The sequence below is a fragment of the Balaenoptera physalus genome (assembly GCF_965194825.1).
Source record: "Balaenoptera physalus genome assembly, chromosome: 3".
Lineage (NCBI taxonomy): Eukaryota > Metazoa > Chordata > Mammalia > Artiodactyla > Balaenopteridae > Balaenoptera > Balaenoptera physalus.
In genome coordinates, this window is record NC_138890.1 from 38510195 (window position 1) to 38524393 (window position 14199).

At 34.9% G+C, this 14199-nt stretch overlaps 1 protein-coding gene across 1 annotated transcript in view; it reads right to left on the reverse strand.

Annotated features, from left to right (window-relative positions):
• UBLCP1 (ubiquitin like domain containing CTD phosphatase 1) overlaps window positions 1-14199 on the reverse strand; it is a 30046-nt gene that overhangs the window by 14665 nt on the left and 1182 nt on the right. Inside the window, exons 2-9 of the mRNA XM_082456539.1 lie at window positions 11979-12176; window positions 10727-10818; window positions 10235-10320; window positions 10038-10153; window positions 8929-9027; window positions 6596-6633; window positions 5934-6032; window positions 3281-3397 (exon numbers count right to left, since the gene is read on the reverse strand). Of these exons, the coding sequence (XP_082312665.1) occupies window positions 3281-3397; window positions 5934-6032; window positions 6596-6633; window positions 8929-9027; window positions 10038-10153; window positions 10235-10320; window positions 10727-10818; window positions 11979-12132 (801 nt within the window). The 5' untranslated portion in view covers window positions 12133-12176. The remainder of the gene's footprint in view (window positions 1-3280; window positions 3398-5933; window positions 6033-6595; window positions 6634-8928; window positions 9028-10037; window positions 10154-10234; window positions 10321-10726; window positions 10819-11978; window positions 12177-14199) is intronic.

Consider the following 14199-nt stretch of genomic DNA (forward strand, 5'->3'; position numbering starts at 1 on the left):
TTGCACTGTTGGTGGGAATGTAAACTGATACAGCCACTATGGAGAACAGTATGGAGGTTCCTTAAAAAACTACAAATAGAACTACCATACGACCCAGCAATCCCACTACTGGGCATATACCCTGAGAAAACCATAGGTCAAAAAGAGTCATGTACCAAAATGTTCATTGCAGCTCTATTTACAATAGCCAGGACATGGAAGCAATCTAAATGTCCATCGACAGATGAATGGATAAAGAAGATGTGGCACATATATACAATGGAATATTACTCAGCCATAAAAAGAAATGAAATGGAGGTATTTGTAATGAGGTGGATGGAGTTAGAGTCTGTCATACAGAGTGAAGTAAGTCAGAAAGAGAAAAACAAATACAGTATGCTAACACATATATACGGAATCTAAGGGGAAAAAAAAAAAAAAAAAAAAAAAGAGGCCATGAAGAACCTAGTGGCAAGACGGGAATAAAGACACAGACCTACTAGAGAATGGACTTGAGGATATGGGGAGGGGGTGGGGTGAGATGTGACAGGGTGAGAGAGTGTCATGGACATATATACACCACCAAATGTAAAATAGATAACTAGTGGGAAGCAGCCGCATAGCACAGGGAGATCAGCTCGGTGCTTTGTGACCATCTAGAGGGATGGGATGGGGAGGGTGGGAGGGAGGGAGATGCAAGAGGGAAGAGAAATGGGAACATATTGTATATGTATAACTGATTCACTTTGTTATAAAGCAGAAGCTAACACACCATTGTAAGGCAATTATACTTCAATAAAGATGTTAAAAAAAAAAAAAAAAAAACATTTTTAGGAAATTAAGAATGTTTAGATTATCCGCATTCTCTTAAATCACCATTTCCTTATATAAATAATAAAAGTGAAGTTCAGAGTAACTACTGATTAATCCATGACCAAAATTCAAGTTCCTTTAGTTCAGTACTATATTCATAATTGACAAAGCCTCCTATGTTATATATTTCAAACCTTAAGATTAGCAAGCTTATATTAGAAGCTAACTATTTTAAAAATAAGCAGTCTTTAAGATATCTGTGAAATCTCTGAGATTTCTACCAGAAACACTATGGAACTGTGCTAACAAAACAGAATTTAGAATATTTCACAATTTCAAAACCACTTCTGTGTCAACGTGGGCAGATCATTAATTACTATCTTCTTAAAAGAGGCTTTCAAAAGGAGACATGCGAGAGATTACCTGTAGAATGCTTAAAAATACCTCTCCTGAATTAGAATTTTTGGAGGCAGAAACTTACATATTTTTAGGAATTCCTTCAATGATTCTACTGAGTACTCTGCTAAAAAACAAACAAACAACTTGCTCTAAAGTAACATAAAGAACTAGAAGTTTATATCATCATCTCTCTGCATCCAGAGATGAGGAGGGCCCAAACGTTGGCTGGGAAAATAATGTTTCTTCTAAAAACACACATGAAACTAATATATATATTTTTTAAGTTAAAGCTCTTCTCAAAAACCATTCCCTGTCTCACTTATATGTAGAATCTAAAACAAAAACAAAAACAAAACACATACATAAAGCCAAGCTCATACACACAGAGAACAGAAAGAACATACTGGTGGTTGCCAGAGATGGGTGGGTGGGAGAAATGGGTAAAGGGAGTCAAAAGGTACATACCTCCAGTTATAAAATAAATAAGTCATGGGGATGTAAGGTATAGCACAGCAACTATAGTTAACAATACCATACTGCATATTTGAAAGTTGCTAAGAGAGCAGATCTTAAATGTTTTCATCAGAAGAAAACATTCTGTAACTATGTATGGTGACAGATGTTAGTTAACTAGACTTATTGTGGTGATCATTTCACAATATAAACAAATATCAAATCATAAATTATGTTGTATACCTGAAACTAATATTATACCTCAGTTAAAAAAAATTTAATCATTCCTTAAATACCATGACTTTACCTCCTTTCCAGTACAGACACTATTAGTTTCATACAAAATTTGGCTTAGATCAATTGAATCTTTCCTCAAGACTGAAGAACGTACTTTTGTACCTTATACCTCATAAACTACACACAGGGAAAGCACTTCTCCTAAAGCCTCAAACAGAAATCATTTTTAAAGGACAGCATAACCACCAGTCTACACCAAGTACTTTTCTTCCAAGTCAACAGCTTTTATATTTGTGGCAATTCACTACCTAGATTAATATTCAGTCCCTAAACTATCCTCATTGTACACTAAAGACCACATCAACAGTCTGTACGGAGAGCTTCAAAAATCTACCTTCTTCAAGTTTTTCTCTCTTGTCTTTTAAAGTCATCAAGAATTCAGCTGGTGGGGACTTCCCTGGTGGCACAGTGGTTAAGAATCTGCCTGCCAATGCAGGGGACACAGGTTCAAGCCCTGGTCCGGGAAGATCCCACATGCCGCGGAGCAACTAGGCCCGTGCGCCACAACTACTGAGCCTGTGCTCTTGAGCCTGCGAGCCACAACTACTGAGCCCACATGCCACAACTACTGACGCCCACGCACCTAGAGCCCGTGCTCTGCAACAACAGAAGCCACTGTGATGAGAAGCCTGCGCACCGCTACAAAGAGTAGCCCCCGCTCACTGCAACTAGAGAAAGCCCGCGCTCAGCAACGAAGACCCAACGCAGCCAAAATAAGTAAATTAATTTAAAAAAAAAAAACAAAACATTAAAAAAAAGAATTCAGCTGGTGGAAAAGTTCAGGACTGAGATTAAAAGTATCTTAGTGTCAGGACTTACACTTCAAATGGAGACTCCATTTGCATTGTACCATAATACAGAGCTATCTTTTCCATTTTCATATTGTATTTACACATAGGCAACCACAGGTACCAGGCTCTAGCCTGCGCTCTAGAGCCCACAAGCCACAACTACGGAGCCCACATGTCACAACTACTGAAGCCTGTGCGCCTAGAGCCGGTGCTCCACAACAAGAGAAGCCCCCGCTTGCCACAACTAGAGAAAGCCCACACGCAGCAACAAACACCCAACACAGCCAAAAATAAATAAATAAAATAAATTTATGTAAAAAAAAAAATTAGAAAAACAAAACAAAACAAACCATCTGGATGAGTTGGTTAACTAAGGAGATACCAAGCAAAAAAAGAGAATGCTCAATTTTATATGAATTTTTCTAAACACTTAAGCTTTTCTTGCCAGGATAATACACTACTTCCAAAAATTTATAAAATTCAATAGTACTAACGTTCTACTACATAATCCAGCATATGTGAGAACAGCAAGTAAAATTATGTCTTACCTTTAGTCCATTCTGTGGGTTCATTAGAAAATTTCTTCCTATGTCATCAAACATGATGGTGTTTTTTTTGCTGTAAAACTCCGAAAACTTTCCCCATATAACACCAAGAGGCTTTACCTTAGAATAAAAGTTTAGATTTAACTCAAATTTCATCAATAGTTCATCCTTTCTTAAAAGCAGAAATACTGCAAAATGCTCTGCAGAACTATGCCAGAGCGTTCCTTTACCATGAGACAGTGATGGCTGGCTGTGTGAACAGAACAGAACCAAGATGCAACACACTGTAAGGGACAATATATCTCTCAATGTCAACTTCTGAAAGGTCTGTTCGTGTCTAATGGAACTAAGCCCATTATAAGACTTCCTATAATTTCAATATGAAGATTTGGGATCAAAAAAAGTATTTAATTTTTAAAAAATCTAGTATTTGTTTAGATGTCTGCTGAGCATTCACATGTCCCCTCAGGGCTTGAGGTTTCACATGGGGTCTGTTTTCAAAACTAGAAAACCTTAATGACAATGTACCTCGTTCTTTTATTACAATATTTATATATTTTGTAAAGGAAAAATGGACTTTCTCCTTAGTTCAGTGGTATAGGTGCACAATTTCTAGGGCATCTGATTATTTAACTTCAAAACACTGTAATTTGTAAATTCTTGCTTTTATTTCTGAATTCTTAAAATGAGCCTTCAAAAAGGTAATTCCTCAGTTATTCATATCTATTGATACCTGCATAAATTCTCTGTAAGATCACACAAGAAATAATAGTGATTGCTTGAAGGAAGGAAAGTTAAGTGGCTGGAGGGTCCAGGAGGGAGGAATACTTTTCACTATACACTTTATTTGTGAATCATGTGAATATATTTTACACACTCACAAAAATATTTTAAATACATTAACTTTTAGAAGAAAAAGTACTTTTTGCTGAAGGCAGTAGTCTCATTGATGGTAATGTGAGATTATATGATGATAATAATAATTATATGAGATTAAATGGTAGTAAATAAATGGTGACAAGGGTTGTCATTAATTTTAAAATGTTTTTTCTCCTCTATAATTTCTTTTAATATGGAGAAAACCTTTTATTTTCCTTAGTGTCCTCATTACTGCAAAAAATGTTATTCAAATATTTTAATTTCACTAAAATTTTATTTGCTGTATTTGTCTGCACTATTTGTTTACTACTGAAACAACCCCCCCAAATACTTGAAGCCAAATATATAGAAACTGACACAATAAACCAGATTCTTGGTTTTCTTAGCCAACATAAAGCCTCAAAAAATATAAGAGCTTTATGACACCAAGGGTTAGAAATCCTACATCTTCTTAAATAGTGCTGTCATTTTGCAATTAGGGCAAGCACCATATGTTCTCCAAAACATGAGCTACCTTGTTTTCAATTAGAGAAGTAATATTGCTGACTGTAGAAAAAAATCTGAAAACACAAAAAAGCACAAAGGAAAATATTTAATTACCTATAATCCAGTTAGTACCAAAGAATGCAACTAGATATTCTGATATATTTCTCCGGTCTTTCTGATAAACAGCAGCAACCTCAAAGAGTTCACAGATCTTTTGTTAAGCTAAGGGAACCCCTGAACCAAACAACGGTTAAAAACTATTTTCTAACAGTTTGCAAATACTGCTAAAATACTTCTTTCACTTTAATAATGTATCATGAAAAATTTCTGAAGTACTAAATACTGCATCAAATAATTAGCTGCATTCCATTAAATGGATGAACAAAAATGTGTACAACCAACTCACTACTGCTGTAGGGATTTGTTATTGAGGATTTCTTTTTGTTCCTTTAATTTTTCATTATTATAAACACTCCTGTTTAACACTTCCCAAACTTCTTTTTACTGTTTAGACTTTGTACATGTACCACTTTAGTAGGTAATAAATTATATTTTTCCTTGATGTACGCAGTATTTCCTTTATTGAAAACTCCACACACACATAAACAATTCTATTTATGACTTTTATGACTTTGACAATTTTAATACTGTCTTCCCTAAGCATTCCTAGTTTGCTAAGTTCTCCCCAATTCCTATTAGTCTGTGTTTCCAAAAGGTATGGACCATGTCTCCTCATCTCTTTATTCCCAACAGTGCCCATTACAGGGCCTTGCAGATCATAGAAGTTCATAATATGACTAGTTACTTGACAAGTAAACAAAGTGAAGAACCTTAATCTTTTTAGCCCAACTCTTTCCTGATGGTTCTTATTGCTTTCTCTAGGGCTTCATGTACATCACCCCAAAGTACATGCATCATGATATATCTGCTTTTATTTATCAGTTTCATAGAGGGCAGGGCAAGTGTGTCCTGGTCTGTTTCTAGTATCTTCCTTGACAACATTCAGTATTTTTTCACACCTACTCTGTCTTTAGCAACACTGTGCTGTTATCATCACAGGACAATTAACCATGACCTTTCTTGACAGTCCTTCCTCAAGATCCTTAACTTTGTCACTAAAATTCAAATCTGTTAACCTGAAATACATCTTCCTATGTCAAAACTCAACTGATATTTTATTATCCACTCAGATATATTTCTAAACTCTGTGTAGTTTATTCCATCAATATAAATATAAAAGTACACCAGAAAACAAGCAAATCTTTCAATAAAAAGTAAAATGACTTCTTACATCTATTAATCCTCTCCTTGGAGTATGCACTGTTATCATAGCAGCACTGTCCAACATGAAGGTTATCTTGTAATTTGCATTTGTACTCACTCCCAGCTCCTATAAATACAAATATTCATGTGGTTAAAATACAATAATGTGGAAAATTCCAGGCTTTATGAAAAGTCCAGCTATAATTTCCCATAATGCCAACTTTCTACCCCCCTGGCTACCACACCTTGCTCAACAACTAGCAAGCATTTTAGTTTCACGAAGCGAAATCGATAAATGGTAGTCCAAAGAACCCTAGTCTATTTAGCTCCAAAATGAGGGGCCCTTTTCAATGTACTACCAGAAACAGGTTACTTCTCAATTTAATATTTTAGAAGAGCATCACTCCTTTAAGTATCACATACCAGAGAAAAGAAGGAAAAGAAAGTATTAGCGTAAAATGGGAGAAAGAGGAGAGGAAGCTTTGCTGTACTTTTTCTTGAAAAAGACATAGGTAATCAATGCAAACCACCATTAAGCAGACTTTAAACACACCTCTAACTCCTGATACTGGCATTTGTTTTGCTACTAAATGCCTTCCAATGACAATGAAATTAATTCAATTCGGAACTTTCTAAAAAGACAAATGCAGTTTCAAAACGTTCTTAAATGGATTGTTTTCTAACACTTACTTTCATTTTAGCTTCAATCCACTTCATATTTGTTGCAGCTAAAACATGAGGAATGATAACACAATATGTATGAAAAGCTTGAATTTCATTTAAAAAATCTTTCTTCTGTATAAATCAGTTAAGTTTTCTAAGCAAGACTAAAAGTTCAAATACATCACAAATAATCCCTAGCATATTTATGGTAATTTCCTTTTAACTATTTATAAAAATAAACTTATTTTGGTATGTCTTCAAGACAATAACATTGAAACAACTTTTATCTAAAAGATAAGGTAACCAATGCTCAAAAGAACTCTGAACCTAGGAAATTCATATATCAAGACCTAACCACCCTTTTAAAAACAGCCCTAATACTGTTCTCTATTAGTTCTAAACTTGAATTTAGGGTGCCTGGATCTCCATTTTCTTCTGCGTTCCTACTGCCAGGCAACACACAGGTATATATGTCAACATAAGCAGATTAATGTTATGTGTCAAAAGTTTTTGCTGAAGACTGCTAGGCTGAAGACTGTCAAAAAATGCTAATGAAAATTAGCATTTTGCCAGGCTCAGCAAACTTAGTGCTCATTGAGTCCAGCAGCTTTTAACAAGAAGTCTGAGGCAACTAAATTCACAAACCCTATCTATGTTACGTGCCTGCTCACTGTCAGACACCAACCACTTCTGAGATCACTGATAAAAATTCAAACTTCAGTTTTATGTGCCCTACTCATCTCAAGTTATTGGACTAAACTATATAGGTATTACAAAGTAAAATGTTTAAAAATGGAAAAAGGAGTTCAATTATTTAAAGTGTGTATATGAGTGTGTGTATATTATTTAAGGGCAAAGAGGTAGCTGAGTCCTCAAAATAAAAATCTTTAGCACACATACAAGAACCAAAATCACCTTACATGCAAAACTGGTCAGTTGAACTAAAATTTTAGAGATTGATGTATCTACAATGACAACAATCAGGCGATAGGGAAAAACAATTTTTTTAATTCAGAATATACTTTAGGACTATAATCCCCAGATGAAAAACAGAAAGATTTACAGCTAATAAAAAGAGTTTCTAATTATTAAGAAACCATTACATGTCAGACATGTTACTAGTTGCTATACCAACATTTTATTCTTACAACTACCCTGTAATATAGATTTATTTATCTTCATTTCTCAGATGAGGAAGCTAAGGCTCACAGCAATTAACTGACCTGTCTAGTGTCACAAAGTGAGGTCAGAGCCAGGATTAAAACCCTATTCTATTTAGCTCCAAAATGAGGTGCTCTTTTCAACGTACTACCATGAAATTCATTTTTTTTAAAAAATTTATTTTAAACATGATTGTAAAAAGTTCTCAAAGTCCCTAAGTCTACTCTAACATTTAGAGGATAAACTTTTTTCTCAAAGGTCATCTCAGATGTCAGAGTTGCTGAACAAAAAACTGCTTCCCAGAAAGCTTTCTTCTCTGTATCTTAAAAACCAGAAAATTACGTATTTAACTACGTACTGAATTGTAATGGCTATGCACTCATAGTAACACTAAACTATTGAGATACTCTGATTATAAAAGAAAATACAAAGGAAATTTACAAACTGCAGAACAACTATGTGGCCTCTCATCAAAAACCTAGTACGATTACCATCTTTAGGGATTTTATTTAATTCCCAATTAGGATAGCTCTTTTCTGCTTATGACATTGCCAAGAGGTAACTTTAAATGTCTGTGGGAAGGTGAGATGTAAATCAATACACTCCCCTTCCCTTTTCAGAAAGTCGTGCCACAAAAAGATTGTCACCTGAACTAAACAGTGTGCTCAGTAATGTAGTAAATTTACTTTTTGGAGCAAACTCACTGTTACCACAGACCTGTAAGTTCCTGGAATGGCAGACCACAAGCTGAGTAACATTGCTTTAGCCCATTTATTGATTTTCCTTGAGTAAATTCATATTGCCTTTATTTCTGAACTACATCACTGTAAAATTTTTTTTAATACTTATCTTTCTCCAAGTGTTTTGAGACTAGAGTGACGAAGAAAGGAGAAAGCAACAATATACTAAAGCATCAAAGATTCTATAGTAAAGATCAGAAAGAAAAGATCCTAATCAAGGTGGGGTCTTGTGAAAATAAGGCCATTTTTTTTTCCACACCATAATCTACTCTCTTCCTATATTTAATTATTTCAGTGGTATTTGGCAAATACACATAAGTTTATATTGTGATGCAAGAAAGTCAAACATGCTTCATCAGAAATTTGCAAAATATAAAATTTAAGTCACATTTTATAAAGCAGAGTAATATAAGGAACAACCTTATTTTCATGGAAATCTGAACAAGAAATATAGCTTACACCAAATAACAATGTCATAATCCTCATATGCAGACGTTAGGAATTCATGAAGATATGGCCGCATTAATTCTACCCCAGTCTCTGCACAAGACCTATGGTCTAAAAGAAAATCAGTTAGAGATGATGATTAGTTTATTATCATGGACAAGCACCTAATATCAATTAAACTTCTGAAATGTAACAGAAACACTCAAATACAAACTACTTCAGACTAACTTACATCAGCTGACAAAGGGATGTCTTCAAAGCACACAATTCAGTATTCTTGCAATCCAATTTTAATTGATCAATTCTGTTCAATTTGCAAAGACCGATACCCAGAATTCAGGTTTATATAATAAACAGTAAATTTTTTTCTCATCTAATCTCTAAAACGTAGATGTTATTTTAGGATATGAAAAACTAGGGCCACATATACTCACTTTTTAGCCATTTACCTACCAAATATAATCACATTTCACCAAAATAACAGGTTTGATTAACTTAATAATCAAATTTTTAAAAAAATTTACGCTAACTTATGACATGTACTTAAAGTTAAGGATTAGAGGTAAATAAATTCATTCTAATATCAAGAGTTAACTAATCATTTCTGGCAATATTAGAGGATGAAAGAACAAATTTCTTTTTTTGTTGACATGAAATTTTAAATTCAAGAATCTGCCTTGAACATAATTAAATAGAAAACCAGGAATAAAATATCAAAAATGATTTTTAAATAATCATAAAATGTTAAGTGTTAATCAATAGGGAATCACTTGATTAAATCATCACACATCCATAAACTAGAAAAGCGCCTGACCAAAAAATACACATATTTAACTCACAATGAATGTTAAATGACTGCAATGTTCAATATATCATTAAGTAAGCATAAAAAGGACATACATACAAACACCCTGGAAGATGCACATAAAAATATGAGTAGTCATCTTTGGATCTTGGGATTACAGATGACTTCTTTTTTTCTCTTACAATAAAATGATTTACTTTTAAAATAAAAGGAAAAGCTTTCAAATATTTCATATTGCAAGGGAAAAACAAAGAAATAAAAGGGGAAAATGCCATTGTGGATAACAGAAGATGGAGCACAGTTTTAGCTGACTTACCAAATAATGTATAATCAACATCTAGTACCAAAAGTTTTTTCCCTTCCCTGGGAGGATTCAAAATTTCCACTTTGTACTCTTTTACTCTGCGGGAAATTTTCAGTAGGTTTTCCTCCCTAACGAAAAATAAAATCAGATGAAATATTCACTTTTTCTCAAATTACAACCAATTTCCTTTGATGATGAAAAGCACTCACCTATTTTCTACTTCAACTACTTCATCTTCAATATCAAAGTCGTTAATAACATCATCATTGTCAGGAGGTGGACCTAAGACATCTTCCTATTAAGATGAAAAATAGTTTTGTTTGACCATATTATCATTAACATAACAAATACATTCATAGCATAAAAAACAAATAAGAGGTACAATTTGAGTCCAAGAGTCTTGCAAGCACACACTACGGGAAAACGTCCACATTTTATATTTTGTTATATATGTTCACTGGGCAGATTTACCATGTTAAATTTGACCATTAGCACTACTACTACACTTACAGCTAGCTATACACTAACAAATTTCCCAGTATTTGCTTTCTGCTGAGTTAATAACACATTCATTGTGCAGCTTTTACTTTTCATTGACTGCTAAACTGACAATTTTACCACAATTAAAACTATGATACAACAGTGTGATATAAACCATAATATCTTCAAAGGGACAAATGGTAACAAAAGTAAACATTTACCAAGCTCTCCTCACGAGTTCCCATCATCATGATTTTAGTATTTGGTTTCAGTTTGAGAGCTCCAAGCTTAACATCATTTTCTGCAGGTTTGCCTACAATACAAGCAAATGACTGTTTTCTCACTAAAGTTCAGGTGCTGGTTTCACTATCCCATTACACAAAACCCTAACATTAAAAGGTTTGGTACAGGTTCCACAGCAAGTTTTTTTCCTTAAATTAACAAACTGTTACTGCTGAATTAGTAATTTCTAACACACTAAGAAGTAGTAATTAACACAAGGTTGGAATTTTTCCCAAACTCTTAGAGGAACACCTTTAATTCAACTAACTAAACAAAATAAATTCATGTTTTATTCTGTTGTTCAAGATGAAGATGACTGTTTTCCAGAAAGTCCTGAAAATTGAGTGCCTGAGATTACTGTACATTTACTGCTACTCAGAACTCACTGTTCAATGATAAGACAAACACCTTGAAAGTGCCTTTTAACTGAATGTGAACACTGCCTATAATTTTCAAATCATTATTACTTTCGAAACAGAAAAGATAATTTGGGGAGAGTAAAAGGCCCAAGCTGTAATGAAAAGGCTGTGCTAAAAGACACATACTAGAAATTACACTGGGGACTTCCCTGGTGGTCCAGTGGTAAAGAATCCGCCTTACAAAGCAGGGGACGCGGGTTCGATCCCTGGTCAGGGAAATAAGATCCCACATGCCGCGGGGCAACTAAGCCCGCGCGCCACAACGACTGAGCTTGTGTGCCTCAACTAGAGCCCGCATGCTACAAACTACAGAGCCCATGCACTCTGGAGCCTGCGTGCCACAACTAAAGAAAACCCGTACACCACAACTAGAAAGAAGCCCACACGCCACAAAGAAAGATCCCGCATGCCTCAATGAAGATCCCAAGTGCCGCAATTAAGACCCACCCCGACATAGCCAAAAAAAAAAATTAAATAAATAATATATAAGTCTTAAAAAAAAGAAAGAAATTACACTGTTTACCTGGGACTTCCATGTCACAGGTTTAACAAGCAAACATCAACTGTCAGAGGAAATCAAAAGTAATCTTAATAGTGGTGGTATTTTCAGGTATCCTTAAATATTCTTACTTGCACCATCAAAAAAATTTTAGGGATATCCCTATCAAAGAAATCTCCAAGAGGAAAGACTTACTAAAGTGAACAGATAATAGCTATTATAAAGATTCATAAATATATCAATGCAATAAATGTGAAGAAGGGAGAAAATTACCTTTAACTTTGAGTCCAAGTAACTTCTGGCGTTCTGGTAACACTCCCGTAAGGGTCTTGAGAAACTGTTTGAGATCTAGCACAGTATCATCTTCTGAAAGTGTGGTCACTGAATATTCCTGTCCACCCCATTTTACAATGATAGGAAGAGCCATCCTTGAAACATACGATGAGGCAGCTTTTGTTCAGAAAAAGATACCTAGAAAGAAAGGCATATACAATTTAAAATAGATATATCAAAGATGTATGTAAACTTGTAACTTTAAATTTTATAAACTGTGTCATTTGAGTCCTATTTTACAACTTGATGGTAGAGAAACAGGATTTTCTACTTACAGAAATGTTATCAGAATGCCAAAAGTTATCAGGAGTCAAAGTTAAAATTCTCCCACCCTCTCAATTTTTGGCTTAAAGTTACAACTTCCTAATATTCTATCAGATTCTCCCTGTTCAAGTGGAAAGTTGCAATAAATGAGCTAACTATTCCTCCCTCTCTGATCAGGTTTATGCTACTGGCAAGTTCCTCCATGATGGACCGTCCATGTTCATTTACCATTTGCAAGGTAGGACAGTGAGTTGTTAAGAGCATAAACTCTAGAGACAGATTACCTGGGTTCAGAGCTCAGCTCTCCCACTTATTAACTATTTAACCTTGGAAAGCTAACTGACTCTTAGTGCCTAGGTTTCCTCATCTGTAAAATAGGGATGCTAATACTACCTACTTCTCAGGGTTCTTAAGAGGAATAAATTAATTTTTGTAAGTCACATACTACCTGGCACATAGTAAGCTCTAAACAAGTAAGTACTGGTTACATAAATTGTTTTAAAAACTAGAACTGAAGTGTTCCAGGCACTGCGCTAAATAAATAGTAAGTGGCCATTATTTGTTTCATATTTAATACACTGGACAGTTTTTACTCAATCTCCTTTAACAAGGTTGTTTGATAAGAACTGTCCCTCTTTTACAATTAAGGAAATAGGAGTTCAGAGAGGTTATGTAATCTGCTCATGGGCACACAGCTGATAACAGAACAAGTCTTCTGACTAAATCTCATGTTTCTTCCCTTACACAACTGTCTCTCTTGAATTGCATCTACAGGAGTTAAGGCACCAAAGATCAGTAAATACAAAACCTACAGGCACAGATATAAGTACACAAAGATTATATAGCAGCTGCCACTCATCAACAATAGCATGTAGGTCTCCTCCCCCTATAAAGCTTTCTACCAGTTTTCATAGGTTTGTTCCCCCAACAGGTCAGAGAACTAGATTTTCTAATCTCAAAGTAGTGGTATTTCCAAATGCTGTCATATATTTAATACATTTGACTTCACTCTTCAAGTATTACAACCAACTGCAAGAAAGAAGGCAAATTATAAATCTTAACATGCAAACGTAATTTGGAAATTTAAGGTGTCTTCAACATGCCCATTAGAAAAGAGCACCGTAAATTCACTTACATTTATTCTATGTTTACAACCTGCTCTACTAAAACTTTAAAGAAGATGTGTTACTTTAGGGCAGTGTATTCTATTTGGAGAGAACTTGCTCTAACAAACGTTTTAATCCTCAATAAAAAGCCAAATGGCCCTTTTGAGTCAAATTGAAATATCATTTAAATATTATTTTTCTGTGAGAAGTGGAAATAAAACTGAAAATTTACAAGAGCTAGGAATGCAAGTAGCACTAATACAGCATATTGTGTTGGGCAGAGCAGAACATGTGAAGTGAGATCACCTGAACTCTAGGTGAGCGTGGACAAGTCACTGCACCTCTAGACCAGTGTTCTCAAAGTGTGGTCCCCAGACCATCCAACAGCACTGACCCCGCTTGGTAACTTGTTGGGAATGTAACTGGGTCTGGTGAGAAGAGACCTAGCAAATCTGTGTTTTAACAATCTCTGTCTTCCCCTCTCCCATCTCTGAGGCATGCTAAAGTTTGAGAGCCAGTGCTCTAGGCTCTTCAGTTTTCTCAGCCTTAAAAAAAAAAATGTGCCAGATGGCATGGGCTCTATGTGCTTAATAAAACAGTATACAAACGTCATCACCCATGCCACAAGTGGGATCTCCAAGTTGACAATTGCTCTAAAGGACCAAGCACAACAAAACAAACACCATAAAAAATTTTACCGCATAAAGTCCTTAAAACTGTTTTTCAAAGTTACTGAACCTCATTCCTTCAATATTTAGATCATTAACAACAATGGAGCAATGCAATGCAAA